Source organism: Somniosus microcephalus, unplaced genomic scaffold, assembly GCF_052327205.1.
Source record: "Somniosus microcephalus isolate GS21.2 unplaced genomic scaffold, FLI_Smic_1.0 unresolved_chr7, whole genome shotgun sequence".
Lineage (NCBI taxonomy): Eukaryota > Metazoa > Chordata > Chondrichthyes > Squaliformes > Somniosidae > Somniosus > Somniosus microcephalus.
In genome coordinates, this window is record NW_028225185.1 from 32,437,671 (window position 1) to 32,459,008 (window position 21,338).

Here is a 21,338-nt window from a genome sequence, read left to right on the forward strand (position 1 = left end):
GCCCCTCCGACAGTGCGGCGCTCCCTCAGTACCGCCCCTCCGACAGTGCGGCGCTCCCTCAGTACTGCCCCTCTGACAGTGCGGCGCTCCCTCAGTACTGCCCCTCCGACAGTGCGGCGCTCCCTCAGTACCGCCCCTCCGACAGTGCGGCGCTCCCTCAGTACTGCCCCTCTGACAGTGCGGCGCTCCCTCAGTACTGCCCCTCCGACAGTGCGGCGCTCCCTCAGTACCGCCCCTCCGACAGTGCGTCGCTCCCTCAGTACTGCCCCTCCCACAGTGCGGCGCTCCCTCAGTACTGCCCCTCCGACAGTGCGGCGCTCCCTCAGTACTGCCCCTCCGACAGTGTGGCGCTCCCTCAGTACCGCCCCTCCGACAGTGCGGCGCTCCCTCAGTACTGCCCCTCCGACAGTGCGGCGCTCCCTCAGTACCGCCCCTCTGACAGTGCGGCGCTCCCTCAGTACTGCCCCTCCGACAGTGCGGCGCTCCCTCAGTACCGCCCCTCCGACAGTGCGTCGCTCCCTCAGTACTGCCCCTCCCACAGTGCGGCGCTCCCTCAGTACCGCCCCTCCGACAATGTGGCGCTTTCAAAAGAGTTAATGATTCAGGGTAAGGGTCACTGTACACGGTCCCTGTTTATTCAGGGTAAGGGTCACTGTACACGGTCCCTGTTTATTCAGGGTAAGGGTCACTGTACACGGTCCCTGTTTATTCAGGGTAAGGGTCACTGTACACGGTCCCTGTTTATTCAGGGTAAGGGTCACTGTACACGGTCCCTGTTTATTCAGGGTAAGGGTCACTGTACACGGTCCCTGTTTATTCAGGGTAAGGGTCACTGTACACGGTCCCTGTTTATTCAGGGTAAGGGTCACTGTACACGGTCCCTGTTTATTCAGGTTAGGGGTCACTGTACACGGTCCCTGTTTATTCAGGTTAAGGGTCACTGTACATGGTCCCTGTGTATTCAGGGTAAGGGTCACTGTACACGGTCCCTGTGTATTCAGGGTAAGGGTCACTGTACACGGTCCCTGTTTATTCAGGGTAAGGGTCACTGTACACGGTCCCTGTGTATTCAGGGTAAGGGTCACTGTACACGGTCACATACTCACAGATCGGACAGGACGTAGGGTTCCAGCAGGACGACGGGCGGCGATGGAGGCCGCACTTTGCTGAGGGCCATGATGTGTTCAAAGGTGATGTCGGTCTGGGTCCCATTGTCGACGAGCAGCAGGTCCTGGATGGAGACGGCGGCCTTCCCTCTCGGACTCCGTCGCAGCACTTGAATGACGAGAGGGTCTCTGGCCGGCCTGAGGACCTCGACAGCCTGCTCCTGGTTCACTTTACACAGCTCCTTCCCATGGACCTGCAGGAGACAGCGGACAAGGGGGCAAATCAGGAGACAGACACCAATTAATCCCACGGCGCAGGACACCAGGGGAAGGGCCGAGGCCCCACGGTGCAGGGACACCAGGGGGAAGGGCCGAGGCCCCACGGTGCAGGACACCAGGGGGAAGGGCCAAGGCCCCACGGTGCAGGACACCGGGGGAAGGGCCGAGGCCCCACGGTGCAGGGACACCAGGGGAAGGGCCGAGGCCCCACGGTGCAGGGACACCAAGGGAAGGGCCGAGGCCCCACGGTGCAGGGACACCAGGGGAAGGGCCCAGTCCCCATGGTGCAGGGACACCAGGGGAAGGGCCGAGGCCCCACGGTGCAGGGACACCGGGGGAAGGGCTGAGGCCCCACGGTGCAGGGACACCAGGGGAAGGGCCGAGGCCCCACGGTGCAGGGACACCAGGGGGAAGGGCCGAGGCCCCACGGTGCAGGGACACCAGGGGGAGGGCCGAGGCCCCACAGCGCAGAGACACCAGAGGAAGGGCCGAGGCCCCACAGCGCAGGGACACCAGGGGAAGGGCCGAGGCCCCACGGTGCAGGGACACCAGGGGAAGGGCCCAGTCCCCACGGTGCAGGGACACCAGGGGAAGGGCTGAGGCCCCACGGTGCAGGGACACCAGGGGAAGGGCCGAGGCCCCACGGTGCAGGGACACCAGGGGAAGGGCCGAGGCCCCACGGTGCAGGGGCACCAGGGGGAAGGGCCGAGGCCCCACGGTGCAGGGACACCAGGGGAAGGGCCGAGACCCCACAGCGCAGGGACACCAGGGGAAGGACCGAGGCCTCCAGTGGCTGACCACCTCTCGACCGTCTCCGCTGTCTCCTTATGTCTGCGGACTAGCCAACCCCCCCACCGAGGTTATACCCCACCCTCTGGTCAATGCGTCAGGAGAGGCTGACCTCTGTCCCCGCCCCCTACCCTCCCACACCATGTACTCACTGCGTGCGGACTCGCGGGCGACAATCTGCGTCCTACCACTCCATGACGCGATCCATTTGAGCCCTGGGGAGTGGGAGGGAAAAAAGACCGAATGAATAATCATTTTGATCACTGAAGGTTCGGTCCGCCGTGCCTCAGGATTGCCTCGGAGATGGCAGGAATTGATGCGAGCAAAAACCCGGGGAGATTTCAAATATCTGTGAACGCTTATATAGGGAGAAAGAAATATCGGAGATGGTGGGGGGGGGGGCGGTAAGGCTGTTTGACCGGGTGGGGCGGTGGGCGCCAGATCGTCACAGGATGAACATAAGAAATAGGAGTCGGCCATTCGGCCCCTCGAGCCCGCTCCGCCATTCAATAACAGCATGGCTGATCTGTTCTTGGCCTCAACCCCACTTTCCTGCCTGTTCCCCATAACCCTCGACTCCCCGTAGCTCAAATATTGGTCTATCTCCGCCTTGAATATATTCACTGACTGTGTGTGTGAGAGAGTGAGTGAGTGAGTGAGTGTGTGAGTGTGAGTGAATGAGCGTGTCTGAGTGTTAGTGTGAGTGAGTGTGTGTGTGAGAGAGTGTGTGCGAGAGCGTGTGCGCGAGTGTGAGTGCGTGCGTGTGCGTGCATGACAAGTGTGTGTGCATGTGTGCGAGAGCCTGTGCATGCGTGTGTGCACGAGTGTGTGTGCGAGAGCCTGTGAGAGCGTGTGTGAGTGATCGTGTGAGTGCGCGAGTGTGTGTGCAAGAGCGTGTGCGAGAGCGTGTGAGAGCCTGTGCACGAGTGTGTGTAGGTGTGTGTGTGTGTGAGAGAGCCTGTGCGCGAGTGTGAGTGTGAGTGTGTGGGAGTGTGTCTGTGTGAGTGTCTGTGCACGAGTGTGTCTGGGAGTGTGTGTGTCTGTGCGCGAGTCTGTGCGCGAGTGTGTGTGGGAGTGTGTCTGTGTGAGTGTCTGTGCGCGAGTGTGTGTGTAAGTGTGAGTGTGTGTGGGAGTGTGTGTGTGTGAGTGTCTGTGCACGAGTGTGTGTGTAAGTGTGTGTGTAAGTGTGAGTGTGAGTGTGTGTGGGAGTGTGTGTGTGTGAGTGTCTGTGCGCGAGTGTGTGTGAGCCTGTGCGCGAGTGTGTGTGGGAGTGTGTGTGTGAGTGTCTGTGCGCGAGTGTGTGTGTAAGTGTGAGTGTGTGTGGGAGTGTGTGTGTGTGAGTGTCTGTGCACGAGTGTGTGTGTAAGTGTGTGTGTAAGTGTGAGTGTGAGTGTGTGTGGGAGTGTGTGTGTGTGAGTGTCTGTGCGCGAGTGTGTGTGAGCCTGTGCGCGAGTGTGTGTGGGAGTGTGTGTGTGAGTGTCTGTGCGCGAGTGTGTGTGTAAGTGTGTGTGTAAGTGTGAGTGTGAGTGTGTGTGGGAGTGTGTGTGTGGGAGTGTCTGTGCGCGAGTGTGTGTAAGTGTGAGTGTGTGTGTGTGCGCGCGAGTCTGTGCGCGAGTGTGTGTGGGAGTGTGTCTGTGTGAGTGTCTGTGCGCGAGTGTGTGTGTAAGTGTGTGTGTAAGTGTGAGTGTGTGTGGGAGTGTGTGTGGGAGTGTGTGTGTGTGAGTGTCTGTGCGCGAGTGTGTGAGAGCCTGTGCGCGAGTGTGTGTGAGTGTCTGTGTGTGAGTGTGTGAAGAATGGTCATTTAGTGAACATCTCCCCCAGAGCCCGGTCTCTCAGCCAGGCTGACGGTCTCTGAGCCGACTGGAGGGGGCGGCCGAGGGCCAAGGGACCAGAATGGAGGCATCCTTCATTATTCTTCAAACATTTCACATGCAGCCGATGCTTAGAGAAACGGCCGGCCCCCCAAGGAGCCTGGAGCGACGTGATTGCAGCTGGTAATTGCCTGGTAAGCATTGCGGCAAGCGGGGAAGGGTTGGGGGAAGGGATTCCTCTGCCTTTAATCGAAGACATTGTCACCATGGTAACGGGAGTCGAGGAATTCTTGGTCACGGCGAGGTCAGTCTATCTCCTGAGACTCCGACGGGAGCTCCGGCACGTGACTACCAGATCTAGGGCACACCAGGCGCAGCTTAGGAATCGATGCAAGGACGATGCAGTCCTACAGTTACCCGGCAGATCTCACAGAAAGAAAGGACTCGCGATTCTCCAGCGCCTTTCATCACCTCAGGACATCCCAAAGCGCTTCACGGCCAATGAAGGACTTTTTTTTAGAAGCACTGCTGTAATGTAGGCAACGCGGCAGCCGATTTGCCCACAGCAAGCTCCCAAAAACAGCAATGTGATAATGACCAGATCATCTGTTTTTAGTGATGTTGGTTGAGAGATAAATATTAGCCCCAGTACCGCCTCTCCCACAGTGCGGCGCTCCCTCAGTACCGCCCCTCCGACAGTGCGGTGCTCCCTCAGTACCACCCTCCCACAGTGCAGCGCTCCCTCAGTACTGCCCCTCCGACAGTGCGGCGCTCCCTCAGTACTGCCCCTCTGACAGTGCGGCGCTCCCTCAGTACTGCACTGAAGTGTCAGCCTAGATTTTGTGCTCGAGTGTCCAGAGTGGGACTTCAAAACACAACTTCTGACTCAGAGGCGAGGATGATACAATATCACAGCGCACAATATCAGCGCATTCCCACCCTCCTCTCCCACTGCCCCCAGAGGTGCTGACCCTCACTACTGTCCTCTACCCAGTGCTGTACCTGCCTTGGGAGTGTTTGATGGGACAGTGTAGAGGGAGAGTTACTCTGTATCTAACCCGTGCTGTACCTGCCCTGGGAGTGTTTGATGGGGACAGTGTACAGGGAGCTTTACTCTGTATCTAACCCGTGCTGTACCTGCCCTGGGAGTGTTTGATGGGGACAGTGTAGAGGGAGCTTTACTCTGTATCTAACCCGTGCTGCACCTGCCCTGGGAGTGTTTGATGGGGACAGTGTAGAGGGAGCTTTACTCTGTATCTAACCTGTGCTGTACCTGCCCTGGGAGTGTTTGATGGGACAGTGTAGAGGGAGCTTTACTCTGTATCTAACCCGTGCTGTACCTGCCCTGGGAGTGTTTGATGGGGACAGCGTAGAGGGAGCTTTACTCTGTATCTAACCCGTACTGTACCTGCCCTGGGAGTGTTTGATGGGGACAGTGTAGAGGGAGCTTTACTCTGTATCTAACCCGTGCTGTACCTGCCCTGGGAGTGTTTGATGGGGACAGTGTAGAGGGAGCTTTACTCTGTATCTAACCAGTGCTGTACCTGCCCTGGGAGTGTTTGATGGGGACAGTGTAGAGGGAGCTTTACTCTGTATCTAACCCGTGCTGTACCTGCCCTGGGAGTGTTTGATGGGGACAGTGTACAGGGAGCTTTACTCTGTATCTAACCCGTGCTGTACCTGCCCTGGGAGTGTTTGATGGGACAGTGTAGAGGAAGCTTTACTCTGTATCTAACCCGTGCTGTACCTGCCCTGGGAGTGTTTGATGGGGACAGTGTAGAGGGAGCTTTACTCTGTATCTAACCCGTGCTGTACCTGCCCTGGGAGTGTTTGATGGGACAGTGTAGAGGGAGGTTTACTCTGTATCTAACCCGTGCTGTACCTGCCCTGGGAGTGTTTGATGGGACAGTGTAGAGGGAGCTTTACATTGTATCTAACCCGTGCTGTACCTGCCCTGGGAGTGTTTGATGGGACAGTGTAGAGGGAGCTTTACTCTGTATCTAACCCGTGCTGTACCTGCCCTGGGAGTGTTTGATGGGACAGTGTAGAGGGAGCTTTACTCTGTATCTAACCCGTGCTGTACCTGCCCTGGGAGTGTTTGATGGGACAGTGTAGAGGGTGCTTTACTCTGTATCTAACCCGTGCTGTACCTGCCCTGGGAGTGTTTGATGGGGACAGTGTAGAGGGAGCTTTACTCTGTATCTAACCCGTGCTGTACCTGCCCTGGGAGTGTTTGATGGGACAGTGTAGAGGGAGCTTTACTCTGTATCTAACCCGTGCTGTACCTGCCCTGGGAGTGTTTGATGGGACAGTGTAGAGGGAGCTTTACTCTGTATCTAACCCGTGCTGTACCTGCCCTGGGAGTGTTTGATGGGACAGTGTAGAGGGAGCTTTACTCTGTATCTAACCCGTGCTGTACCTGCCCTGGGAGCGTTTGACGGAGGAGGATAGCTACTCGATTCACCGCACTGACAGTTTTGAGTGGAATGCACACATTCCGAAGGTTGATATTGTTGTGTTCCGCGGCATCTATTGTAGATTAAATAGGTGAGAACAAAGGGAAAGACGAATAGAGGTGGAGGCAGTGCCTTTCCTCGTTCGACTCTAATCCCTTACTGTTGCAGACAGAAAATTCTCTGTGGAATAGCTCCAGCGAGCAGAACAAAGAGAGGTGTGCAGAGACATTAATGGAACGGAATTCCTGCAGATCAGTAAAGAGGGGCGTTGCAGCAAGAATTTCAGATATCAGTTTTTGAAGGGGAATCGATTATCTGGTCGAAAGCTACCCTGCGATACTGTCAGGTTCACGTCCTTTTGTCCACTCTCCTTTCCCCTCCCTCCTCGCTCTCTCTCTCTCTCCAATGCCGGGGTCCAAGACCCCTCGCTACCGCCTCTCCCTCATATCCCACCCAACAGGGCCTTCAGTGGGGTCTGCGCGGAGGGAGCCTCACTCTGTGTCTTTCACCTGGCGATTCCTGGCCTCTCAGCCCAGAGAACGATTATCGGCAGGCAATTCGGCCAGCGCAGGCATCGCGCAACTCTCTCCTCTGAGCTAGAAGGTTGTGGGTTCAAGTCCCACTCCGGGGACTCGAGCAGAAAAATCTCCCACAGTACCGCCCCTCCGACAGTGTGGCGCTCCCTCAGCACTGCCCCTCCAACAGTGCAGTGCTCTCTCAGTACTGCCCCTCCGACAGTATGGCGCTCCCTCAGTACCGCCCCTCCGACAGTGCGGCGCTCCCTCAGTACCGCCCCTCCGACAGTGCGGCGCTCCCTCAGTACCGCCCCTCCGACAGTGCGGCGCTCCCTCAGTACCGCCCCTCCGACAGTGCGGTGCTCCCTCAGTACCGCCCCTCCGACAGTGCAGCGCTCCCTCAGTACCGCCCCTCCGACGGTGCGGCACTCCCTCAGTACCGCCCCTCCGACAGTGCAGCGCTCCCTCAGTACCGCCCCTCCGACGGTGCGATGCTCCCTCAATACTGCCCCTCCGACAGTGCGGCGCATTAGGAACAGGAGGAGGCTGTTCAGCCCCCTCGAGCCTGTTACATTAGGAACAGGCAGAGGCCATTCAGCCCCTCGAGCCTGTTACATTAGGAACAGGAGGAGGCCGTTCAGCCCCTCGAGCTTGTTACATTAGGAACAGGAGGAGGCCGTTCAGCCCCTCGAGCTTGTTACATTAGGAACAGGAGGAGGCCGTTCAGCCCCCTCGAGCCTGTTACATTAGGAACAGGAGGAGGCCATTCAGTCCCTCGAGCCTGTTGCATTAGGAACAGGAGGAGGCCATTCAGCCCCTCGAGCCTGTTACACTAGGAACAGGAGGAGGCCATTCAGCCCCTCGAGCCTATTACATTAGGAACAGGAGGAGGCCATTCAGCCCCTCGAGCCTGTTACATTAGGAACAGAAGGAGGCCATTCAGCCCCTTGAGCCTGTTACCCCCCGTGTGACCCCACCTCATTGTTCTTTGATGTAATGTTTTCCTGAGTGACCTGTTTGGACACCATTCACACCTTTGATTGCTGTGATTATCTCTCTGCTGAGGTGTGATAAATGGCAGTTAGAAAGATTACCTGCAAACATCTGACATTATTCTCTGACTATATAAGCTGTGTCTATATGCATCTCTCCACTTCACCTGACGAAGGAGCAGCGCTCCGAAAGCTTGTGATTTCAAATAAAGCTGTTGGACTATAACCTGGTGTTGTGTGACTTCTTACATTTGTCCACCCCAGTCCAACACCGGCATCTCCACACCTGTTACACTAGGAACAGGAGGAGGCCATTCAGCCCCTCGAGCCTGTTCCGCCATTCAATAAGATCATGTCTGATCTGTATTTTAACTCCATCTACCCGCCTTAGTCCGTATCCCTCAATCCCCTTATCCAACAAAAATCTATCAATCTCAGATTTGAAAGCTCCAATTGACCCCCAGCCTCGACAGCTCTTTGGGGGAAGAGAGTTCCAGATTCCCACCAGCCTTTGTGTGAAGAAGTGCTTCCTGACATCACCCCTGAACGGCCTGGCTCTAATTTGAAGGTTCTGCCCCCATGTTCTGGACTCCCCCCACCCGAGGAAATAGTTTCTCTCTCGATCGACCCGATCGGATCCTTTAATCATCTCAAACACCTCGATCAGATCACCCCTTAATCTTCTACACTCGAGGGAACACAAGCCCAGTCTGTGCAACCTGTCCTCGGGATTTAACCCTTTTAGCCCCCGGGATCCTGGGGAATCTGTGCTGCCCCCGCCCTCCGAGGCTGAAATGTCCTTCCCGAGGTGCGGGGCCCGGAACTGAACCCAGTAACTCCAGATGGGATCCAACCAGAGCGCTTTATAACTTCTTCCCCTTTCATAAGAACATAAGAAATAGGAGCAGGAGTCGGCCATTCGGCCCCTCGAGCCTGCTCCACCATTCAATAAGATCACGGCTGATCTTCGACCTCAACTCCACTTTCCCGCTCCGATCCCTCGATTCCAAAAATCTCTCGATCTCAGCCTTGAATAGACTCAACGACTGAGCCTCCACTGCCCTCTGGGGCAGAGAATTCCAAAGATTCACCGCCCTCTGAGTGAAGAAATTCCTCCTCATCTCAGTCCAAAATGGCCGACCCCTTATCCTGAGACTGTGACCCCTGGTTCTGGACTCTCCAGCCAGGGGGAAACAAGCTCTCAGCATCTACCCTGTCAAGCCCTGTAAGAATCTTATATGTTTCAATGAGATCACCTCTCATTCTTCTAAACTCCAGAGAGTATCGGCCCAATCTACACAATCTCTCCTCATAGGGCAATCCCCCCATCCCAGGAATCAGTCTGGTGAACCTTCGTTGCACTCCCTCTATGGCAAGTCTATCCTTCCTCAGTTAAGGAGACCAAAACTGTGCACAATTCTCAAGGCATGGTCTCACTAAAGCCCTGTACAATTGCAGCAAGACTCAAAGCTCACTGAGGGGAGAATCAGTGAAGGGATCTTTGATTAATGACAGGCGCAGAACAGTGGGTGTGAAGAGAGACAGTGCGACAAAGAACCAGCTCTTACTGCCAGTGTGCCAGTGACAGCCGGCCATTTCCACTTCAAAGAGACCCCTTCAGATGTGCCTTGGTTCCATTTCTTCCTTGAAAATGCTGTCTATTCCCAGGAGAAAGGAGCAACAAAAGGCAGTTCATATTTGAGAATTCAGTTTACACAAGCCGGGAAAACGTAGCAACAAAGGATCGAGGGTCGGCCATTCAGCCCCCTCGAGCCTGTTACATTAGGAACAGGAGGAGGCCGTTCAGCCCCTCGAGCCTGTTACTATAGGAACAGGAGGAGGCCGTTCAGCCCCTCGAGCCTGTTACTATAGGAACAGGAGGAGGCCGTTCAGCCCCCTCGAGCCTGTTACATGAGGAACAGGAGGAGGCCGTTCAGCCCCCTCGAGCCTGTTACATTAGGAACAGGAGGAGGCCATTCAGCCCCCTCGAGCCTGTTACTATAGGAACAGGAGGAGGCCGTTCAGCCCCTCGAGCCTGTTACATTAGGAACAGGAGGAGGCCGTTCAGCCCCCTCGAGCCTGTTACATTAGGAACAGGAGGAGGCCGTTCAGCCCCCTCGAGCCTGTTACATTAGGAACAGGAGGAGGCCATTCAGCCCCTCGAGCCTGTTACATTAGGAACAGGAGGAGGCCGTTCAGCCCCTCGAGCCTGTTACATTAGGAACAGGAGGAGGCCGTTCAGCCCCTCGAGCTTGTTACATTAGGAACAGGAGGAGGCCGTTCAGCCCCCTCGAGCCTGTTACATTAGGAACAGGAGGAGGCCATTCAGTCCCTCGAGCCTGTTGCATTAGGAACAGGAGGAGGCCATTCAGCCCCTCGAGCCTGTTACACTAGGAACAGGAGGAGGCCATTCAGCCCCTCGAGCCTATTACATTAGGAACAGGAGGAGGCCATTCAGCCCCTCGAGCCTGTTACATTAGGAACAGAAGGAGGCCATTCAGCCCCTTGAGCCTGTTACCCCCCGTGTGACCCCACCTCATTGTTCTTTGATGTAATGTTTTCCTGAGTGACCTGTTTGGACACCATTCACACCTTTGATTGCTGTGATTATCTCTCTGCCGAGGTGTGATAAATGGCAGTTAGAAAGATTACCTGCAAACATCTGACATTATTCTCTGACTATATAAGCTGTGTCTATATGCATCTCTCCACTTCACCTGACGAAGGAGCAGCGCTCCGAAAGCTTGTGATTTCAAATAAAGCTGTTGGACTATAACCTGGTGTTGTGTGACTTCTTACATTTGTCCACCCCAGTCCAACACCGGCATCTCCACACCTGTTACACTAGGAACAGGAGGAGGCCATTCAGCCCCTCGAGCCTGTTCCGCCATTCAATAAGATCATGTCTGATCTGTATTTTAACTCCATCTACCCGCCTTAGTCCGTATCCCTCAATCCCCTTATCCAACAAAAATCTATCAATCTCAGATTTGAAAGCTCCAATTGACCCCCAGCCTCGACAGCTCTTTGGGGGAAGAGAGTTCCAGATTCCCACCAGCCTTTGTGTGAAGAAGTGCTTCCTGACATCACCCCTGAACGGCCTGGCTCTAATTTGAAGGTTCTGCCCCCATGTTCTGGACTCCCCCCACCCGAGGAAATAGTTTCTCTCTCGATCGACCCGATCGGATCCTTTAATCATCTCAAACACCTCGATCAGATCACCCCTTAATCTTCTACACTCGAGGGAACACAAGCCCAGTCTGTGCAACCTGTCCTCGGGATTTAACCCTTTTAGCCCCCGGGATCCTGGGGAATCTGTGCTGCCCCCGCCCTCCGAGGCTGAAATGTCCTTCCCGAGGTGCGGGGCCCGGAACTGAACCCAGTAACTCCAGATGGGATCCAACCAGAGCGCTTTATAACTTCTTCCCCTTTCATAAGAACATAAGAAATAGGAGCAGGAGTCGGCCATTCGGCCCCTCGAGCCTGCTCCACCATTCAATAAGATCACGGCTGATCTTCGACCTCAACTCCACTTTCCCGCTCCGATCCCTCGATTCCAAAAATCTCTCGATCTCAGCCTTGAATAGACTCAACGACTGAGCCTCCACTGCCCTCTGGGGCAGAGAATTCCAAAGATTCACCGCCCTCTGAGTGAAGAAATTCCTCCTCATCTCAGTCCAAAATGGCCGACCCCTTATCCTGAGACTGTGACCCCTGGTTCTGGACTCTCCAGCCAGGGGGAAACAAGCTCTCAGCATCTACCCTGTCAAGCCCTGTAAGAATCTTATATGTTTCAATGAGATCACCTCTCATTCTTCTAAACTCCAGAGAGTATCGGCCCAATCTACACAATCTCTCCTCATAGGGCAATCCCCCCATCCCAGGAATCAGTCTGGTGAACCTTCGTTGCACTCCCTCTATGGCAAGTCTATCCTTCCTCAGTTAAGGAGACCAAAACTGTGCACAATTCTCAAGGCATGGTCTCACTAAAGCCCTGTACAATTGCAGCAAGACTCAAAGCTCACTGAGGGGAGAATCAGTGAAGGGATCTTTGATTAATGACAGGCGCAGAACAGTGGGTGTGAAGAGAGACAGTGCGACAAAGAACCAGCTCTTACTGCCAGTGTGCCAGTGACAGCCGGCCATTTCCACTTCAAAGAGACCCCTTCAGATGTGCCTTGGTTCCATTTCTTCCTTGAAAATGCTGTCTATTCCCAGGAGAAAGGAGCAACAAAAGGCAGTTCATATTTGAGAATTCAGTTTACACAAGCCGGGAAAACGTAGCAACAAAGGATCGAGGGTCGGCCATTCAGCCCCCTCGAGCCTGTTACATTAGGAACAGGAGGAGGCCGTTCAGCCCCTCGAGCCTGTTACTATAGGAACAGGAGGAGGCCGTTCAGCCCCTCGAGCCTGTTACTATAGGAACAGGAGGAGGCCGTTCAGCCCCCTCGAGCCTGTTACATGAGGAACAGGAGGAGGCCGTTCAGCCCCCTCGAGCCTGTTACATTAGGAACAGGAGGAGGCCATTCAGCCCCCTCGAGCCTGTTACTATAGGAACAGGAGGAGGCCGTTCAGCCCCTCGAGCCTGTTACATTAGGAACAGGAGGAGGCCGTTCAGCCCCCTCGAGCCTGTTACATTAGGAACAGGAGGAGGCCGTTCAGCCCCCTCGAGCCTGTTACATTAGGAACAGGAGGAGGCCATTCAGCCCCTCGAGCCTGTTACATTAGGAACAGGAGGAGGCCGTTCAGCCCCTTGAGCCTGTTACATTAGGAACAGGAGGAGGCCATTCAGCCCCCTCGAGCCTGTTACATTAGGAACAGGAGGAGGCCATTCAGCCCCCTCGAGCCTGTTACATTAGGAACAGGAGGAGGCCGTTCAGCCCCTTGAGCCTGTTACATTAGGAACAGGAGGAGGCCATTCAGCCCCCTCGAGCCTGTTACATTAGGAACAGGAGGAGGCCATTCAGCCCCCTCGAGCCTGTTACATTAGGAACAGGAGGAGGCCGTTCAGCCCCTCGAGCCTGTTCCGCCATTCAATGAGATCAGGCCTGATCTGCGACCGAACTCCATCCACCCGCCTTTGCCCCATATCCCTTAATACCTTTGGTTAACAAAAATCGATCAATCTCCGATTTAAAATTAACAATTGACCCCCGGCATCAATTGCCGTTTGCGGAAGAGAGTTCCAAACTTCTACCACCCTTTGTGTGTCGAAGTGTTTCCTAACCTCACTCCTGAAAGGTCTGGCTCTAATCTTTAGACTCTGCCCCCGAGTCCTAGACTCCCCAATCAGCGGAAATAATTGAATTTGATTGTCAGTGTGTCTCGCCTGCTCGTTCTGCATCTCTCGCTGTGTGTGTGTCTATTTCTCCATCTTGTGCCTCGCACTCAGTTAATCTCTCCTGCCCTCCACCCTATCACGAACCTTTACTTACGTCGCTTCCCACTTCTGCTTTCTCCCCTGCCTCTGCCTTCTAAACTGGTAAATCTCTAAATTCTCGCAGTTCTGACGAAAGGTCATCGGCCTGAAACGTTAGCTCGGTTTCTCTCCCCACGGACACTGCCTGACCTGCCTGAGCGTTTCCAGCGTTTTCTGGTTTTATTTCCATCCCTTTCGTTCCTTTTCTCTCTCTCTCCCTCTAACTGTCAGCGTCTCTCATTCTGTGTTTCTTCCTCACTGTGTCCTTGTCTCACATTTTCTCTGTCGCCCACCCTGGGAGTGTTTGATGGGACAGTGTAGAGGGAGATTTACTCTGTATCTAACCCGTGCTGTACCTGCCCTGGGAGTGTTTGATGGGGACGGTGTAGAGGGAGCTTTACTCTGTATCTAACCCGTGCTGTACCTGCCCTGGGAGTGTTTGATGGGACAGTGTAGAGGGAGCTTTACTCTGTATCTAACCCGTGCTGTACCTGCCCTGGGAGTGTTTGATGGGGCAGTGTAGAGGGAGCTTTACTCTGTATCTAACCCTGTGCTGTACCTGCCCTGGGAGTGTTTGATGGGACAGTGTAGAGGGAGCTTTACTCTGTATCTAACCCGTGCTGTACCTGCCCTGGGAGTGTTTGATGGGACAGTGTAGAGGGAGCTTTACTCTGTATCTAACCCGTGCTGTACCTGCCCTGGGAGTGTTTGATGGGGCAGTGTAGAGGGAGCTTTACTCTGTATCTAACCCGTGCTGTACCTGCCCTGGGAGTGTTTGATGGGGACAGTGTAGAGGGAGCTTTACTCTGTATCTAACCCGTGCTGTACCTGCCCTGGGAGTGTTTGATGGGACAGTGTAGAAGGAGCTTTACTCTGTATCTAACCCGTGCTGTACCTGCCCTGGGAGTGTTTGATGGGGACAGTGTAGAGGGAGCTTTACTCTGTATCTAACCCGTGCTGTACCTGCCCTGGGAGTGTTTGATGGGACAGTGCAGAGGGAGCTTTACTCTGTATCTAACCCGTGCTGTACCTGCCCTGGGAGTGTTTGATGGGACAGTGTAGAGGGAGCTTTACTCTGTATCTAACCCGTGCTGTACCTGCCCTGGGAGTGTTTGATGGGACAGTGCAGAGGGAGCTTTACTCTGTATCTAACCCGTGCTGTACCTGCCCAAGGAGTGTTTGATGGGACAGTGTAGAGGGAGCTTTACTCTGTATCTAACCCGTGCTGTACCTGCCCTGGGAGTGTTTGATGGGACAGTGTAGAGGGAGCTTTACTCTGTATCTAACCCCATGCTGTACCTGCCCTGTGAGTGTTTGATGGGACAGTGTAGAGGGAGCTTTACTCTGTATCTAACCCCATGCTGTACCTGCCCTGTGAGTGTTTGATGGGACAGTGTAGAGGGAGCTTTACTCTGTATCTAACCCGTGCTGTACCTGCCCTGGGAGTGTTTGATGGGACAGTGTAGAGGGAGCTTTACTCTGTATCTAACCCGTGCTGTACCTGCCCTGGGAGTGTTTCATGGGACAGTGTAGAGGGAGCTTTATTCTGTATCTAACCCGTGCTGTACCTGCCCTGGAGTGTTTGATGGGACAGTGTAGAGGGAGCTTTACTCTGTATCTAACCCGTGCTGTACCTGCCCTGGGAGTGTTTGATGGGGACAGTGTAGAGGGAGCTTTATTCTGTATCTAACCCGTGCTGTACCTGCCCTGGGAGTGTTTGATGGGACAGTGTAGAGGGAGCTTTATTCTGTATCTAACCCGTGCTGTACCTGCCCTGGGAGTGTTTGATGGGGACAGTGTAGAGGTTGCTTTACTCTGTATCTAACCCCGTGCTGTACCTGCCCTGGGAGTGTTTGATGGGGACAGTGTAGAGGGAGCTTTACTCTGTACCTAACCCGTGCTGTACCTGCCCTGGGAGTGTTTGATGGGACAGTGTAGAGGGAGCTTTACTCTGTATCTAACCCGTGCTGTACCTGCCCTAGGAGTGTTTGATCGGACAGTGTAGGGGGAGCTTTACTCTGTATCTAACCCGTGCTGTACCTGCCCTGGGAGTGTTTGATGGGACAGTGTAGAGGGAGCTTTACTCTGTATCTAACCCGTGCTGTACCTGCCCTGGGAGTGTTTGATGGGACAGTGTAGAGGGAGCTTTACTCTGTATCTAACCCGTGCTGTACCTGCCCTAGGAGTGTTTGATGGGACAGTGCAGAGGGAGCTTTACTCTGTATCTAACCCGTGCTGTACCTGCCCTGGGAGTGTTTGATGGGGACAGTGTAGAGGGAGCTTTACTCTGGATCGAACCCGTGCTGTACCTGCCCTGGGAGTGTTTGATGGGGACACTGTAGAGGGAGCTTTACTCTGTATCTAACCCGTGCTGTACCTGCCCTGGGAGTGTTTGATGGGGACACTGTAGAGGGAGCTTTACTCTGTATCTAACCCGTGCTGTACCTGCCCTGGGAGTGTTTGATGGGGACAGTGTAGAGGGAGCTTTACTCTGTATCTAACCCCGTACTGTACCTGCCCTGGGAGTGTTTGATGGGGACAGTGTAGAGGGAGCTTTACTCTGTATCTAACCCGTGCTGTACCTGCCCTGGGAGTGTTTGATGGGGACAGTGTAGAGGGAGCTTTACTCTGTATCTAACCCCGTGCTGTACCTGCCCTGGGAGTGTTTGATGGGGACAGTGTAGAGGGAGCTTTACTCTGTATCTAACCCGTGCTGTACCTGCCCTGGGAGTGTTTGATGGGGACAGTGTAGAGGGAGCTTTACTCTGTATCTAACCCCGTACTGTACCTGCCCTGGGAGTGTTTGATGGGGACAGTGTAGAGGGAGCTTTACTCTGTATCTAACCCGTGCTGTACCTGCCCTGGGAGTGTTTGATCGGACAGTGTAGGGGGAGCTTTACTCTGTATCTAACCCGTGCTGTACCTGCCCTGGGAGTGTTTGATGGGACAGTGAAGAGGGAGCTTTACTCTGTATCTAACCCGTGCTGTACCTGCCCTGGGAGTGTTTGATGGGACAGTGCAGAGGGAGCTTTACTCTGTATCTAACCCGTGCTGTACCTGCCCTGGGAGTGTTTGATGGGACAGTGTAGAGGGAGCTTTACTCTGTATCTAACCCGTGCTGTACCTGCCCCGGGAGTGTTTGATGGGACAGTGTAGAGGGAGCTTTACTCTGTATCTAACCCGTGCTGTACCTGCCCAGAGAGTGTTTGATGGGACAGTGTAGAGGGAGCTTTACTCTGTATCTAACCTGTGCTGTACCTGCCCTGGGAGTGTTTGATGGGGACAGTGTAGAGGGAGCTTTACTCTGTATCTAACCCGTGCTGTACCTGCCCTGGGAGTGTTTGATGGGACAGTGTAGAGGGAGCTTTACTCTGTATCTAACCCGTGCTGTACCTGCCCTGGGAGTGTTTGATGGGGACAGTGTAGAGGGAGCTTTACTCTGTATCTAACCCGTGCTGTACCTGCCCTGGGAGTGTTTGATGGGACAGTGTAGAGGGAGCTTTACTCTGTATCTAACCCGTGCTGTACCTGCCCTGGGAGTGTTTGATGGGGACAGTGTAGAGGGAGCTTTACTCTGTATCTAACCCGTGCTGTACCTGCCCTGGGAGTGTTTGATGGGGACAGTGTAGAGGGAGCTTTACTCTGTATCTAACCCCATGCTGTACCTGCCCTGGGAGTGTTTGATGGGACAGTGTAGAGGGAGCTTTACTCTGTATCTAACCCGTGCTGTACCTGCCCTGGGAGTGTTTGATGGGACAGTGTAGAGGGAGCTTTACTCTGTATCTAACCCCGTGCTGTACCTGCCCTGGGAGTGTTTGATGGGGACAGTGTAGAGGGAGCTTTACTCTGTATCTAACCCGTGCTGTACCTGCCCTGGGAGTGTTTGATGGGACAGTGTAGAAGGAGCTTTACTCTGTATCTAACCCGTGCTGTACCTGCCCTGGGAGTGTTTGATGGGGACAGTGTAGAGGGAGCTTTACTCTGTATCTAACCCGTGCTGTACCTGCCCTGGGAGTGTTTGATGGGACAGTGTAGAGGGAGCTTTACTCTGTATCTAACCCCATGCTGTACCTGCCCTGTGAGTGTTTGATGGGACAGTGTAGAGGGAGCTTTACTCTGTATCTAACCCGTGCTGTACCTGCCCTGGGAGTGTTTGATGGGACAGTGTAGAGGGAGCTTTACTCTGTATCTAACCCGTGCTGTACCTGCCCTGGGAGTGTTTCATGGGACAGTGTAGAGGGAGCTTTATTCTGTATCTAACCCGTGCTGTACCTGCCCTGGAGTGTTTGATGGGACAGTGTAGAGGGAGCTTTACTCTGTATCTAACCCGTGCTGTACCTGCCCTGGGAGTGTTTGATGGGGACAGTGTAGAGGGAGCTTTATTCTGTATCTAACCCGTGCTGTACCTGCCCTGGGAGTGTTTGATGGGACAGTGTAGAGGGAGCTTTATTCTGTATCTAACCCGTGCTGTACCTGCCCTGGGAGTGTTTGATGGGGACAGTGTAGAGGTTGCTTTACTCTGTATCTAACCCCGTGCTGTACCTGCCCTGGGAGTGTTTGATGGGGACAGTGTAGAGGGAGCTTTACTCTGTACCTAACCCGTGCTGTACCTGCCCTGGGAGTGTTTGATGGGACAGTGTAGAGGGAGCTTTACTCTGTATCTAACCCGTGCTGTACCTGCCCTAGGAGTGTTTGATCGGACAGTGTAGGGGGAGCTTTACTCTGTATCTAACCCGTGCTGTACCTGCCCTGGGAGTGTTTGATGGGACAGTGTAGAGGGAGCTTTACTCTGTATCTAACCCGTGCTGTACCTGCCCTGGGAGTGTTTGATGGGACAGTGTAGAGGGAGCTTTACTCTGTATCTAACCCGTGCTGTACCTGCCCTAGGAGTGTTTGATGGGACAGTGCAGAGGGAGCTTTACTCTGTATCTAACCCGTGCTGTACCTGCCCTGGGAGTGTTTGATGGGGACAGTGTAGAGGGAGCTTTACTCTGGATCGAACCCGTGCTGTACCTGCCCTGGGAGTGTTTGATGGGGACACTGTAGAGGGAGCTTTACTCTGTATCTAACCCGTGCTGTACCTGCCCTGGGAGTGTTTGATGGGGACACTGTAGAGGGAGCTTTACTCTGTATCTAACCCGTGCTGTACCTGCCCTGGGAGTGTTTGATGGGGACAGTGTAGAGGGAGCTTTACTCTGTATCTAACCCCGTACTGTACCTGCCCTGGGAGTGTTTGATGGGGACAGTGTAGAGGGAGCTTTACTCTGTATCTAACCCGTGCTGTACCTGCCCTGGGAGTGTTTGATGGGGACAGTGTAGAGGGAGCTTTACTCTGTATCTAACCCCGTGCTGTACCTGCCCTGGGAGTGTTTGATGGGGACAGTGTAGAGGGAGCTTTACTCTGTATCTAACCCGTGCTGTACCTGCCCTGGGAGTGTTTGATGGGGACAGTGTAGAGGGAGCTTTACTCTGTATCTAACCCCGTACTGTACCTGCCCTGGGAGTGTTTGATGGGGACAGTGTAGAGGGAGCTTTACTCTGTATCTAACCCGTGCTGTACCTGCCCTGGGAGTGTTTGATCGGACAGTGTAGGGGGAGCTTTACTCTGTATCTAACCCGTGCTGTACCTGCCCTGGGAGTGTTTGATGGGACAGTGAAGAGGGAGCTTTACTCTGTATCTAACCCGTGCTGTACCTGCCCTGGGAGTGTTTGATGGGACAGTGCAGAGGGAGCTTTACTCTGTATCTAACCCGTGCTGTACCTGCCCTGGGAGTGTTTGATGGGACAGTGTAGAGGGAGCTTTACTCTGTATCTAACCCGTGCTGTACCTGCCCTAGGAGTGTTTGATGGGACAGTGTAGAGGGAGCTTTACTCTGTATCTAACCCGTGCTGTACCTGCCCTGGGAGTGTTTGATGGGGACAGTGTAGAGGGAGCTTTACTCTGTATCTAACCCGTGCTGTACCTGCCCTGGGAGTGTTTGATGGGGACACTGTAGAGGGAGCTTTACTCTGTATCTAACCCGTGCTGTACCTGCCCTGGGAGTGTTTGATGGGGACACTGTAGAGGGAGCTTTACTCTGTATCTAACCCGTGCTGTACCTGCCCTGGGAGTGTTTGATGGGACAGTGTAGAGGGAGCTTTACTCTGTATCTAACCCGTGCTGTACCTGCCCTGGGAGTGTTTGATGGGGACAGTGTAGAGGGAGCTTTACTCTGTATCTAACCCGTGCTGTCCCTGCCCTGGGAGTGTTTGATGGGACAGTGTAGAGGGAGCTTTACTCTGTATCTAACCCTTGCTGTACCTGCCCTGGGAGTGTTTGATGGGACAGTGTAGAGGGAGCTTTACTCTGTATCTAACCCGTGCTGTACCTGCCCTGGGAGTGTTTGATGGGACAGTGTAGAGGGAGCTTTACTCTGTATCTAACCCATGCTGTACCTGCCCTGGGAGTGTTTGATGGGGACAGTGTAGAGGGAGCTTTACTCTGTATCTAACCCGTGCTGTACCTGCCCTGGGAGTGTTTGATGGGGACAGTGTAGAGGGAGCTTTACTCTGTATCTAACCCGTGCTGTACCTGCCCTGGGAGTGTTTGATGGGACAGTGTAGAGGGAGCTTTACTCTGTATCTAACCCGTGCTGTACCTGCCCTGGGAGTGTTTGATGGGACAGTGTAGAGGGAGCTTTACTCTGTATCTAACCCTGTGCTGTACCTGCCCTGGGAGTGTTTGATGGGACAGTGTAGAGGGAGCTTTACTCTGTATCTAACCCGTGCTGTACCTGCCCTGGGAGTGTTTGATGGGGACAGTGTAGAGGGAGCTTTACTCTGTATCTAACCTGTGCTGTACCTGCCCTGGGAGTGTTTGATGGGGACAGTGTAGAGGGAGCTTTACTCTGTATCTAACCCGTGCTGTACCTGCCCCGGGAGTGTTTGATGGGACAGTGTAGAGGGAGCTTTACTCTGTATCTAACCCGTGCTGTACCTGCCCAGAGAGTGTTTGATGGGACAGTGTAGAGGGAGCTTTACTCTGTATCTAACCTGTGCTGTACCTGCCCTGGGAGTGTTTGATGGGGACAGTGTAGAGGGAGCTTTACTCTGTATCTAACCCGTGCTGTACCTGCCCTGGGAGTGTTTGATGGGACAGTGTAGAGGGAGCTTTACTCTGTATCTAACCCGTGCTGTACCTGCCCTGGGAGTGTTTGATGGGGACAGTGTAGAGGGAGCTTTACTCTGTATCTAACCCGTGCTGTACCTGCCCTGGGAGTGTTTGATGGGACAGTGTAGAGGGAGCTTTACTCTGTATCTAACCCGTGCTGTACCTGCCCTGGGAGTGTTTGATGGGGACAGTGTAGAGGGAGCTTTACTCTGTATCTAACCCCGTGCTGTACCTGCCCTGGGAGTGTTTGATGGGGACAGTGTAGAGGGAGCTTTACTCTGCATCTAACCCCGTGCTGTACCTGCCCTGGGAGTGTTTGATGGGGACAGTGCAGAGGGAGCTTTACTCTGTATCTAACCCCGTGCTGTACCTGCCCTGGGAGTGTTTGATGGGACAGTGTAGAGGGAGCTTTACTCTGTATCTAACCCCGTGCTGTACCTGCCCTGGGAGTGTTTGATGGGACAGTGTAGAGGGAGCTTTACTCTGTATCTAACCCGTGCTGTACCTGTCCTGGGAGTGTTTGATGGGGACAGTGTAGAGGGAGCTTTACTCTGTATCTAACCCGTGCTGTACCTGCCCTGGGAGTGTTTGATGGGGACAGTGTAGAGGGAGCTTTACTCTGTATCTAACCCCATGCTGTACCTGCCCTGGGAGTGTTTGATGGGACAGTGTAGAGGGAGCTTTACTCTGTATCTAACCCGTGCTGTACCTGCCCTGGGAGTGTTTGATGGGACAGTGTAGAGGGAGCTTTACTCTGTATCTAACCCCGTGCTGTACCTGCCCTGGGAGTGTTTGATGGGACAGTGTAGAGGGAGCTTTAC

General features: G+C 54.2%; 1 protein-coding gene across 1 annotated transcript in view; it reads right to left on the reverse strand.

The window, feature by feature from the left end:
- The window catches only part of LOC147086752 (PDZ domain-containing protein 4-like), a 143,580-nt gene that overhangs the window by 32,889 nt on the left and 89,353 nt on the right, over positions 1–21,338 (reverse strand). Inside the window, exon 6 of the mRNA XM_085978313.1 lies at positions 1,107–1,360. Within this exon, the coding sequence (XP_085834439.1) occupies positions 1,107–1,360 (254 nt within the window). The remainder of the gene's footprint in view (positions 1–1,106; positions 1,361–21,338) is intronic.